General features: G+C 39.8%; 2 protein-coding genes across 2 annotated transcripts; one reads left to right on the forward strand and one right to left on the reverse strand.

Moving 5' to 3' along the window:
- Window positions 1-473: 473 nt before the first annotated feature.
- On the forward strand, window positions 474-7026 carry hspa14 (heat shock protein 14). The gene is made up of 14 exons (XM_054752428.1): window positions 474-560; window positions 846-926; window positions 1061-1143; window positions 2373-2421; window positions 2496-2601; window positions 2667-2757; window positions 2834-2938; window positions 4581-4742; window positions 4824-4979; window positions 5047-5149; window positions 5219-5434; window positions 5558-5722; window positions 5878-5945; window positions 6017-7026. The coding sequence occupies exons 1-14, from the start codon at window positions 504-506 to the stop codon at window positions 6093-6095; spliced, it is 1521 nt and encodes a 506-aa protein (XP_054608403.1). The 5' UTR covers window positions 474-503; the 3' UTR covers window positions 6096-7026.
- Window positions 7027-7446: 420 nt separating this feature from the next.
- prl2 (prolactin 2) lies at window positions 7447-10561 on the reverse strand. Its single transcript, XM_054752429.1, has 5 exons — window positions 10513-10561; window positions 10239-10417; window positions 9135-9242; window positions 8728-8907; window positions 7447-7881 (listed from the first exon to the last, which is right to left on the reverse strand). Exons 1-5 carry the CDS (start codon window positions 10532-10534, stop codon window positions 7687-7689), a joined length of 684 nt encoding a protein of 227 aa, XP_054608404.1. The 5' UTR covers window positions 10535-10561; the 3' UTR covers window positions 7447-7686.
- Between the last annotated feature and the right edge of the window lie 2519 nt (window positions 10562-13080).

Here is a 13080-nt window from a genome sequence, read left to right on the forward strand (position 1 = left end):
ACAAACATTAACCTTTATGAATCGTACCTTTGCTGTTTTGTCTTTAGAACTTAATCTCATATGGACTATAAATACCGATTTTTATGTTAGTCCATTGTTAGCTGTTACACTGAACTCATTTCCTCCAGAAACTATGATACGTTCCTTATGATAGGACCCCAAAAAGTGGCAGTGTAACTTCCTGTTTTCGGGTGAATTTCGAAAGAGCCAAATTATTTAATGTGGAGACAGAATATCGTTTGTATTGGCTGTAAACTTTCGAATGACATGTCACTCATTCAGTGAATTCCGTCAAATCTCCTTATGTTCATACCCTGAACACATTGTAGACCTTTAGATGAAAAACGTCAGTTACTTGGATTTTTTAAAAGATATGTTAATTATTACAATTGTCCTCTGACTCTTCTGTTTTATTTTACTTACAAGACAGTTCATGCTTTTGTTCTGAAAGTCTTCCCCCGGAAGCTATTGTATGCCCGGACACCGGTTACGGTGCTTTCAGCATGGCTGCCATTGGCGTTCACTTTGGTTACACATGCGCTTGTGTGGCTATATTGAAGGTATGCTTCACCCAGTAATGTTTATATCATCTGTCATTATATTACCTGCCAAAGTCAGCAGTAAAGGCTGTTATTACGTCGCCATAATTCCACGAAAACGTATTTTTTTGGGACCAAGGCTAACAACCTGTAAGTTAGCTTTCCTTGAGTTGCTGTAAGACAGTTTCAGCTACTGGGACCGATGTTGTTTTGTAGTTGATATTTCCTAACATTTGCGGGGGTATTTTTGTATTTAATTTGTGTAGTTTGTTGTAAAAAGGTTATAACATGTATATGTGTGTCCAGGATGGCCGAGCTGACGTCATTGCCAATGATGCAGGAGATAGAGTGACTCCAGCTGTTGTCGCCTATAGAGACAACGAGCAGGTACGGTTCAAGAATGTTATTAATTACGTGATTCTTTTGCTCTACAACACCAATTTATGTAATGTATTGTCTTCTCAGTGACACATATAATGTATTTGATATAGATGTGTAAGACATATGTTTACCCTCTACAGCTTGTGGGTATCGCAGCGAAGCAAGGACGGGTCCGCAATGCTGCCAACACAGTTGTCAAAGTCAAGCAAGTGCTGGGCAGAAGGTGACACAACATCATGTTCTACATGTTGTTTTTGTTAGCGTCATATCCCCGAAGATGGGGTGTCCAAAGTGCAGTTGTTAGCCTGCAGCACATTCTAAAAATGTGATTTAACAAGAAAGAAAACAATGAATAAAGACGTAATTTTGGGGAAAATAGGTTGGGGGGAAAAGTTATAAAGTTATGAGAATAAAGTCAAAATATTATGGGAATAAAGTCATAATTACAGGAAGAAAATTCTGAGAAGGAATTAGAAATAGTTGGAGAAAAAAAAGCAGAAATTGAAAAAACAGCTGTAATTTTAAAAGAATAAAGTCAAAATTCTAAGAAAAAAAAGTAAGTTTTACGAGAATAAACTCATAAGGGGGGAAAAATATTGTCATTTTTTTAGCATAGAGTTGATATATTAAACAAAAAAAATTTGTTTATTTTTTTTAGAAAATTTGGCTGGGGAAGTTACAATATGGCAATAAAATTATAAATATTATGGGAATAAAATCAAAAATATGGGAATAAAGTCATAATATTACGAGAAGAACATTTACTAAGATTATGAAGAAAGTTGAAATATTTACAGAATACAAATGTAAAAAAAAAAAAAAAAGGAAATGTGGGGGAAAAAGGAGCAAAGTTCATACTGGTAATATGCTTTTTCACATATATCACAATGCTGAGATGCAGTTTAAAAATATATATATATATATATATATATATATATAAAACTCTGTGGCCTGGGATAGGCTCCAGCATACCCCTCACGACCCTGGTGAGGATAAGCGGCATAAAAGATGGATGGATGTGGCCCATTGCATCCTTTTTATTTTTCAGTATGTGGCCCTCGGTAGTTTGGATACCCCTGCCCTAAGAGGTCCTTTACAATTCACTCACCCATATGACACTCATGACAAAAAATGTCAGCTTTCCAAAAACTGTAACATCATATATCATATATAACACCATTCTAAACATTAGTTGAGACAAACACCTACCCTTTCAGCTGCAAGGCTCCCTGGCAGAAAACAGTAAAAGCATATTTTGGATGGGGAAAAGTGCCGCCTATAAAAAAATGAATTATTTACAGTTAACAGCAGATAAAAGAAATCCACAAATATGCAGGGGAGCTAATGCCGAACTGTGAAGGAGGCAAGGATCTCCTGTAACCATTTTACTGTATACTAAACAATTTCACCTTATTTCATCTAAAATGGAAAACTGTGTTTCTCTACGAGCAGCTTTGATGACGCAGAGACGCAAGCTCATAAATCAGAGACCAAGTGTCAGGTGAGTGTTTTGTTGGCAGTTATTTGTTGATTTTGTGTGCGACGTAAACATAACGTGAGTGTTGTTCTAACCAGGTGGTAAATCGAGGTGGGAAGCCGTATTATGAGATTACTGCAGGAGAACAACCACAGTATGTTGCGCCAGAGAACGTGGCCAAACTCATCTTCCACAAAATGAAGGGTACCACCTCGAGTCACACACGTGCCCTACATAAATATCAGTGAAGTAACTGTCTGCTCTTACAGAAACTGCTCAGTCAGCTCTCGGCTCGGACGTCACCGATGCCGTCATTACTGTCCCCTTTGAGTTTGGAAACACTCAGAAGCGTGCGCTGAGGTTGGTCACGTCCTCTCTCTTTTGTACAGTAAATGTTATCATTGTTACGCTTCACATTCTGTGTTTTGCTGTGCAGGGAGGCAGCTGAAGCCGCGGGGTTCAACGTCCTCAGGTTGATCCACGAACCTTCTGCTGCTCTGTTAGCCTATAACATCGGACAGGACTGTTCTGCTCCTAAGAGGTATCACACTCTATCTTAGTAGAGGCTATGACACAGAGGCTATACAGTTTTGGTTACTGTCCTGCACAGTATTGTACACAGCTAATTAACACATGTTTTACACTTACTGATCCAATGCTTAGTTTGAAATTAACTACGGTTGTGTAGGCTGCAAGTGATAACACAAATGTGGTGATATGCATAACAAAGTTGGAAAAAAGTCAAATATTTATCACAAGCCGTTAGACATTCACATTTCTAATAATTTTATAATCGGAAATTGATTCAATCCAATCCAATCCACTTTATTTATATAGCACATGTTATAAACAATGTTTCCAAAGTGCTGCAGGGACTAGTAAAACCATAAATAATAAGTAAAAGCACAAATTACTACAGTAAAAACTAAAAGATCAAATAAAAACCAAAAAACTTAGAACAGTAAAATATTTGAAACAAGAAGTAAAAACAAAGCAATAAATTCAAGAAGTAGGTAAAAAAATAAATAAATAAAATGACAATAAATTCAATTAATTAATTAATTCAATTAAAACTAAAAAATAATAAAAGACATAGAGGACCACACGACTCACGCCGAGTTAAAAGCCAGAGAATAAAAGTGGGTTTTAAGACGAGACTTAAAGCTTTCAATTGTGGGGAACGTTTTTACATGAGAGGGGAGAGTGTTCCACAGCTTTGGGCCAACTACGGAAAAGGCCCAGTTTCCCCTGGTCTTAAGTCTCATCTTGGCCACCACCAGTTGGAGCTGGCCTTCGGACCTCAATGTGCGCGCTGGAGTGTAAATTTGGATGAGGTCCGAGATGTACTGATTGCTTGGTTATTTAATTACCTTGGGGTACACGGGCCCAAAAATGTACATTGTGTGCACAGTCATCCTTCACCACATTCAGATTTTCACAACTTCACTCTATCAAGGTTTTTCAAAGATTAATTCGTGAATCATGCTGTGATGTGGTTGAATACTGTCTATTTAGTCAAAAAAAAAAAAGCAAATTTTATGTATTTTTTGTCTAAATTAAGCAATACAAAGTAGGGGTGGGAATATCTGGCCACCTCATGATTCGATCCGATTACGATTCAGAGGCCTGTGATGCGTTGATAAAACGATTATTGATGCATCTTGATGCATCTTTTTTTGTGATCAATAGTTAGTACATTTTTTGGCAAGCTGTTTTGTTTCAGTTGTGTTGTTTTACTGTGGGATTATTTTTTCTTTTATTCATTTATATTTATTATTTCATCAGCAAAACATAATTGCGTTCTATATCCACTATAAAACATAAAAACAAATAAAAAAAAACAGTTGTCCACTGGAATACATTGAGATCGTCTCTGCTCATCCTGTTTTTAGTTCTACATAGTGTAATTATATGAAATATTTCATATTGATTATAAGTTTACTGGATCTATTGTACAGCATAGTCATGCATATGGACTAAAATATTACCGCTGTGTATGTTGTATTATGTATATTTATTTCTGCAATAGAATAATCAGTCAGTATATTTTTCTGCATTATATGGACGATAAGAATATAAAAAGCATTACAAAAATTATAGGCTGATATATTGAATGATTTCTAATGTTGCTTCTAGAAAGCAAAGGATTTACTGCATTGAGTTTATCCTGCTTGTTTTGGCAGCCATGTTCTGGTTTACAAACTGGGTGGGACCTCTCTGAGCGTGACAGTCCTGCAGGTCAACGGCGGAATGTTCCGGGTTCTGAACACCCACACTGACCACAGCATCGGTGGGGAAAGTTTCACGCAGGCCTTGGCCCAGCATCTCGCCACTGAGTTCAGACGGTACAGACAACACTGACTCATCTTTCTGCGCTTCTTACAGCAGTACATGTTTGATATGATATTGTCTTTTGTGTGGTGCAGCACTTTCAAACACGATGTGAGCTGTAATCCACGGGCCATGCTTAAGCTGATGAACGGTGCAGACATGGCCAAGCACTCGCTGTCTTCTCTGGGATCAGCCAACTGCTTTGTTGACTCCCTGTACGATGGTGTGGACTTTGACTGCAATGTCTCTCGGTGAGTGACAACCTGACTGGAGGTCTCCAACATATTTTCATACCTTTTGATTGGGGTGTTTTCGCAGAGCTCGATTTGAGCTGCTCTGCTCCTCGCTCTTCAACAAGAGCATCCAGCCAATCAGACGCCTCCTCGAGGAGATCAAACTCTCCACCAGTGACATCAACAAGGTATGTGAAGGTCAAACTTTCATCAAGTATCAGATGCAGTGTGATCCAGCAGTTCTCCATTTCCTGCAGGTGGTTCTTTGTGGCGGCTCGGCCCGCATCCCTCGTCTGCAGCAGATGATGCGCGAGATGTTCCCCGATGTGGAACTCCTCTTCTCAGCTCCTCCTGATGAGGTCATTGCAGTGGGGGCGGCCCTCCAGGCAGGTTTATTGGTCGGCAGGGACCACCATGTTGCTGACGACGAACCTGTCCAAGTTGATGTGTCTGCCTCAGACATACTAGTTAAGGTCAGGAGACTCCACGGTTGCTGGCACATTCGACATTACAGTTCATAAGTGTCATTGAATTGATTTCATGAATTAAAGACCCCCCATGTTGTTAAATGTAACTTCTTGCGGGTGCTTTGTCAGGAGGTGGATGAATCCGGAGGGGAGGCATTCACCGTGCTTCTGCAGTCCGGCTTGCCGCTCCCTGCACGCAGACATCACACCCTTAGTGGGGGAGGCCAACTCTCCTCCGTCTGCCTAGAGATTTACCAGAGATATGCCGCCGAGCAGCCAGAGAAGCTTGCCAAGGTACAGAAAGAGCCCACACTCACCTCTTAGATAAAATGATTGATCCCTCTGTGCTCTGCAATGTCTGAAGTGATCAAAAACTAGCAATGAGTCTTCACGTATGATAATGATGCTATTTACATGAATGAAATGTAAGCCTTTGTCTTCTGGTACAGATTATCCTGCGTGACCTGCAGCCCCAAGATGACCACCACAACGTTGACACTGTAGTCACTATGACGAGGTATGGAGCCTTTTTTCCATCACTCGGTGTGTGTGCGTGTGTGCCTCACTGTGTATGTGTTTGTGTTGCAGGGATGGTTCCGTCCACGTTTCCTGTGTAGAGCAGAACTCTGGGAGGTCAGAGGTCATCACCATAGCTGCTGCATCCTGATACCACTGCTGTACAAGTCCAGAACACAGTACACCCTGTCACTGCGCAATACGTACCCGGAACGCAATCAGTGCCGCGCATGCGCAAGGACTATGTCACTTCCTCTTTGAGCTAATTTTTACGACAGCACTTCTGCGACGTCACGTGCTGTGGTACTTATTATTTTTTAAATATATGACTAAAAATGGTCAATAACTATACTTCCTATATATGTAAAATGTTGGGAGGTTATTTTATAAGTGACTCTTGTTAAAATACTTCGTTAGCATGGTAATGTTTCTATTATGACTACGTAGTTCTATTATGAGCTACATAAAAACTTGCAATGCACGTAGCGCAGATGTAAACGTCATCCAGTTACGTGTAACATACATACATAAATAGAATAAAACACACAAAATGCAGTTATATTTCAATGGAAACAACCATAAGTAGAGTGCAATGATGGATTCATCTAGAGGAGTCAGCTTTTTCAGGTTTTTTTTCTAAACGGGGAAATACCATGCATCCAAACATATCTTCCAAGTAAATGTTTTGTGTATTTTTTCAGTGTCGAAAAAAAAAATGTAAAAAAAGGTATGGCACAAAGAAAAGAGGGCTTATTAATTGTCCACTTGCACCGTGGATATGATATAAGAAAAAAAAACATTGATTATGTTATTTGTCAACTTTCTATCTATCTTAATTTGTTTTTGAGAGTAGAGGGAGGACGCTTGCTGCCGTAAAATAGATCGACGGATGGCGAAGATAATACATGCCTAACGTGACTGCCGAAAAGTAGGCCGACCGGACGTAGACGCGTTCTGCACATGTGTAGAACCCAGTTGAACCGATTGCGTTCCGGGTTCGTATTGCACAGTGACACACACTGCCACATGCTGTTCCTGATTTTTTTTTTTACTGTTTAGAATTCAATAAAAACTAAATGCAATTCTACGGACTGAAATGTGTTACCTTTTTGGCCTCTTAAGTCCTTTTAATACTTTAGTACTAACAGTGCCTTGCATGTTGTGGTACTTATCAGTATGAGCAAACTTATGCACACAAAATGCAAGTGTGCGATTGAGACACAGTCGGGCTTTTTGAAATGTGCAGGTGTACCTAATATTGTGACCAGTGGGCGTAAATCTGTTTGGTCTGTCATCATAGTCATAATGGAGGCGGTATGATTCCATCGTGGCAAATAATATTTGTATCCCCAGTGTTGTATGGCACATAACAATTGGAAGATGCCGAGTGGGATACATTGTGATCGTTTGTGAAGGCTTCTTTCATCATGTAATAGTTATGGGTATACTGTATTGTAGAGAATGACAAAAAACATTGCTCCACTGTTTGTTCAAACATTTTATATTGCATGATATTGAAATGATATGCACTGAAACAGGAATACTAACAATAGTCCTTGTCTGTGCTTTTTTAAGAATGGAGATTGTACAGTCTTTGGGTGTCACTATTGCTTCCTTCATAACAGCAGTAAACATACACAACCCATACTAAACTACATCTCGATCTGTGTAGTTTAAAACCGGGGCCTCTCCTTTACAATGTATTCCCTGAAGTTGACTATTATTTCTTCCTCTTGTACCATTTAGCAGACATGCTCAGGGACGATGCGACACTTGAGGATCTTCAGGTAGTTCTGGATCTTGTCGGAGTCTCGGCGAAAGCAGTAGAGGAGCTCGTAGTCTTTCATCAGGCGCCACTCGGCACTTTCAGAGGGCAATATATCCTCCAAAGATGACAGGCTACTGACCGAGTTGCTTATTATTCCCAGCATCTGCATCTAAGGTAGTGCGATAGCACACAATTACAACACAATAACAACATATGTATGTGTACATGCACTATGTATATGCTGTGTGTGTATATAATATATACTGTATGATCATAATCATTTTTATTATAATGACAAATTATATTATTTTACATGCAAAGTGCAGGCAATGAAACATGTTACGACCTTTCTTTTGGTGGAAGAAAAGCTTGTCATCATCAAAGCATTATGGACAGTTTGATTGCAGAGGGAGAGAGGGCTGCGTAAGCCAACACTGCCGGCAAGTGGCTAACTGATGCAGAGATGCACCTCGTGGTTTTTGAAATTCCTACACAGGCCTCAAATTTAAATTATGTGGCTTTCTAAAAACTTACTATGCATCATTTGTATTTTTTACACAGTAAGTAAATTGTAACTGCCACTGGCTTTGAAGATTAGTTGTTATTTGGTAAGCATTTCACTGCATGTGACTTTGTTTGCTACATTTTATATTTATAATATAAAATATAAAAATCAAAATTTTACCTGCTTGGATTTTTAGGTTATAGTGTGATTTTAGGCCAATAAGCCCAACTAGACATGATTCGAAATACTTTAGTTAAGATAGCAACAGCAGCCATGGTCACTATTTGTTTCAGACGTGCTTAAAAAGTTGCATTAAGAATTATTTATCACAGGTGCACAATTCTGCATGTGCGAAGCAGGAAGAAGCAGCGCTTATTCAATCCTACCACCACTCAATTTGTTCACATCCATCCTATGTTTAACAACACTTGCGTTGACATTTTATTTTCATAACAAGCTCACTTCCTATGTTGAAGTGTCACCATTTTTTTGGAGCTTTATGGAGCGTACCTTCTCGGCCACTTTCTCCACGCCTTTGCGTAGCTCGTGCACCATGTTGCTCATCTCGAGAGCTTTATCCAAGCTGAAGTTGGCCAGGTCATGCTGGTGGGCCGTGATCTGGTGGAAATGCCACAGGGGGTCCCTCCACGCCACCAGGAGCTTCAGGATCACCTCTGTTAGCTCCTCTCGCTACAGTAACACAATGGAAAATTGTTGGAAAATGGCAAAATCTTTGAATAGGAAACCTAAATGTTGCTGCATAATAAACTAGATGATTATAAATTCAGTTTATAACCTGCAAAAAAAGTACAAAAATTCCAAATAAATATACTGTCTCATAATTTAAATTACAGTGCATATCACATGGACATTGCAATGCGGTGACGGCGTATAACGTTCCCAAAAGGTTCACTCACCGCCATCCTTTGAGCGTTCTCCTTGCCGTTGGGGGTCAGGAGGGTGGAGGTGTGACAGTTGCGGCTGACCCTGCCAATATGATTCTTGCTGGGCAGGAAGTGCTGCTCCTGGTCGACGGCCGTGGAAATCCGAGAATGAAATGCCAAAGGGGGTCACGTAAATGTCATGGTCTTACGACACGGAAGTGATGAATGAAATAGTAAAATTCATTCAACATGCAACGAGACCCCGTTCAATTAGAAGCTGTATTGATGATGCTATTACACTCTTGATTTAACATTGTTTATTCATGTGGTTTTCATATTGTTTCTCAATATGGTCACCAAAATAATAGGAACAGCTCTTGGTATACTCGACATCACAGAAAATAACCACAATGAGTAACAAAATGTTGTTGATCCAAAACAGTATTACTACAGTATCTTTGCAAAAGCAGATGATTTTTTCTATTGCATCTTATGATATTGTGTGCCTAAGATTTAAAAATGTTTTAATAGTTTTTAAAAGTTTTCTTTTCAGTTGGACCTTGATAAAACACGAATATACATGAAAAAAAAATTGCTATTTTTTAGACAATATTGAGGTCAGTTTCACGCCTGTATTCACTATCCTTTTTCTATACTGCTTTTCCTCATTAGGGTCGCGGGGAAGCTGGAGCCAATCCCAGCTGACTTCAGACGAGAGGTGGGGGACTTACTACTCGATATTTATTTAACTAAGGTATTTATCATATATCCTGTACTTCTTACCGCTTTAACTCATACATACATACTCTACATACTAAACTAAATCATTACCGCTACCCTTTATAAACAAGTATACATCACTGCTCATTAGAAGCACAGTATTAAATTGTTAAATGAATGCCTCTATAGCAGAGTCAATCAAAAACTAAGCTTTTTTTTCTATTTTGTACCTAGCATTTAAAAATACATGTTAACAGTTTATAAAAGTGTAGTATTTTGATTAAACCTTTGTAAAAAAAACAACATAATAATAATAATGACTGAACCCAAATAGTCAGTAACAATAGTGCATATAGACATAGCAAACACAAAGACATTTTAATCAAACATGAATATCCAGCATGAAAACTGACTTACAAGCTCCGAGTGCAGGCCGTTGGAGATGCCGTGCATCCTGGCTGAGTGCTGGATGACTCGGTCAAACAGGTTGGCCAGGGAGAGGATGCCACACCTACCCGGGGCGTTGGTACAGAAAGGTGCTGCAGCCACGTCGGTCAGTTCGCTGCCCAATGTTAGACACACCAATAACACCCATACTAGTGGGAGAATTGAAATGGAAGCATTCTTACACAGCGGGGTTGCATCGGGGAGAGAACAGGGTGATATCAAGTTATATTGTGCGTATAGGTACCTGATGTGAGGTTTCCCGGCATCCTGCAAAGTGTGGAGGAGCTCCTTTGTCAGAGTAGATGCTGTGGAGGTCCCTCCCTGGCTCTTGGCTTTAATAGTCAAGAGAAAAGCCAGGGGCGGGGAGGGATAATAGGGAGGTTAAAGACGGGTCACATTTGACATTGGAGTCCTATGAATCATGAGTAAGAAGAGTTTGACAACACACACACTCAAAAAAAAGACATAACAAGAAGATGGTCGCACAATGCAAAGAATATTAGTGTGAATTTGCTTCAAGTTAATGAATTTGATAGGAAAGGTTATTAAATATATTTAATTATAATGTTACTGAAAGTTTAAATCTGAGAGCCAAGATAATAATATAAGGATTATTGTACTAGAGTATTAGGTACTTATAATGATTTCACAGATGTTATAATATGTCGAAATGTGCAGGGTAGATAAAGCAAAAGCTACAAAGGAGGGTATTTACACAATATCAAGTTGTCTTTCCACACTCAAGGTCTTCATTTAGATTTAGATGATTTATTCCATCTTTTAAATACATTTATATAACTAGGCATACTCTCTATACATATCCCTGGTGGTGTAAATGTATACGCTTCTGGCTTTCATTGCATTGGCCTATGGTGTTTATTCCAAGCCAGGGTTGTGTCAAGAAAGGCATCCAGCGTAAAAACGAAGCCAAAAACTTAGCCCCATTAAGTCTTCCTTGCAACACACACCAGAACACACTGTCATATTTCTTTGTCTGCTAGATGGTTGCTATTTTTATTTGAAGTTTCTGCATTTACATGAAAAAATATCAAATTAAAAATAGCAGCAGAGGAGATTCCTCTAACCTATGCCCAACCTATTTTTATATGATTATATTGATCTAGGCCGCACGGTGGTCTAATGGTTAGCATGTTGGCCACACAGTCACAGTCTGGAGATCGGGAAGATCTGGGTTCGAATCTTTGTGTGGAGTTTGCATGTTCTCCCTGTGCATGCGTGGGTTTTCTCCAGCTTCCTCCCACATTCCAAAAACATGCATGTTAGGTTAATTGGTGATTCTAAATTGTCCATAGGTATGAATGTGAGTGTGAATGGTTGTTTGTCTACATGTCCCTGCGATGCCCTGCGATTGGCTGGCCACCAGTCCAGGGTGTACCCTGCCTCTCGCCCTCTTGAAGTCAGCCGGGATAGGCTCCAGCATGCCCTAATGAGGAGAAGCGGTACAGAAAATGGATGGATATTGAGCTACTTTTTTGGTGCTCTATGCCAGTTGTCCTTAAATGCACCTCACCTTTGTGTTGTTGCACATGTTGTGTGCTCTTTTTGTGCATTTGCAAGTGACAATCTGAATGGACTAACCTAAGGCGGCCTACGAAAGCGATGACATCATTAAGCGGGGATGTCATACCGCTGCACCGCCTGCACTGGCTTACACATCTTGAATGTTTGGGTTACTCAGCATTCACTCTGAGTATGATTCATGTCCCCATGAAAGGTCGTTTTGGCTCACCGCTGGCTCTAACAGGAAGGGAAGAACGACCTTCATAAGACCTCACAATGACACTGTACAGCAAGATATACGTCCTTTAGACAGACGGTTGAATGTCAGGCGCTTGGATTTATGTCGTAAGCAGGTGACTCACACTGAAGCACGTTTCATATACTCACAAAGGGCGATACTATAGCAATACTACTGCCTACAGCCAAGCGTGGTTGAGGTGGTGTCACGGCCTGGTGCTGCACGAGTGCTGCCAACACTGGGGGAGCAACGGTTCATTCCAACATGTACTGTGACATTCTGAAGCTAAAAACTGGAGTTTTCCAGCACGAAAACAACATACGGTGCCATACAGTTTGGACATGTTCACTATGCTCACTTGTGTTGCCAGCTATTTAGACAATAATGACTGTGTGTTGACTTAGTTTCAGAGGATAGCTCACCTATACAGCTATACAAGCTGTACACTGGCTACTCTAAAGTATATCCAAGTTTCATTTCTATAATATTGCCCCTTGTGAAGATATAGTACAGTGTTTGTTGAAATGTGATGGGTGTACTCAGTTTTGTGAGATACTGTATAGAGTGCAAAATGCACGCACAGTCATCATCCCATATTTGTTTCCCATATTATATTATAACCTTTTGCATACAATGTCAACCCCTATAGCCCTAATAATGACCGTGATATATATGACTTTCCTTGTAAAAGTCATAATAAACATACAATTGCAATAAACAGCGATGCCCTTCCTGTTCCCTCGGGGACTGACGCAATGAAGAATGAGGGGCTCCACGTGATTTTGCTGCACGCTCAGTGACACAAACACACCATGACATAGCTGTTGGGCAGATAGTTGCACGTTTTCTTCCTGTCCTCTTTGAACTGACCTGCACAGGAACTTGTGGCCATTCATGCCCAAAGGCACTATATAGTCTTGTCAGGACACACTTATAGACTCACTCTTGATGGCCATACTAGAGTCTAATTGAAAGCATGTACACTATATTGAGGCATATATACAGGTATATATGCCTAGAAAAAAAAAATCCACAAAATATATTTAAACTATA

The sequence above is a fragment of the Dunckerocampus dactyliophorus genome, chromosome 15, assembly GCF_027744805.1.
Source record: "Dunckerocampus dactyliophorus isolate RoL2022-P2 chromosome 15, RoL_Ddac_1.1, whole genome shotgun sequence".
Lineage (NCBI taxonomy): Eukaryota > Metazoa > Chordata > Actinopteri > Syngnathiformes > Syngnathidae > Dunckerocampus > Dunckerocampus dactyliophorus.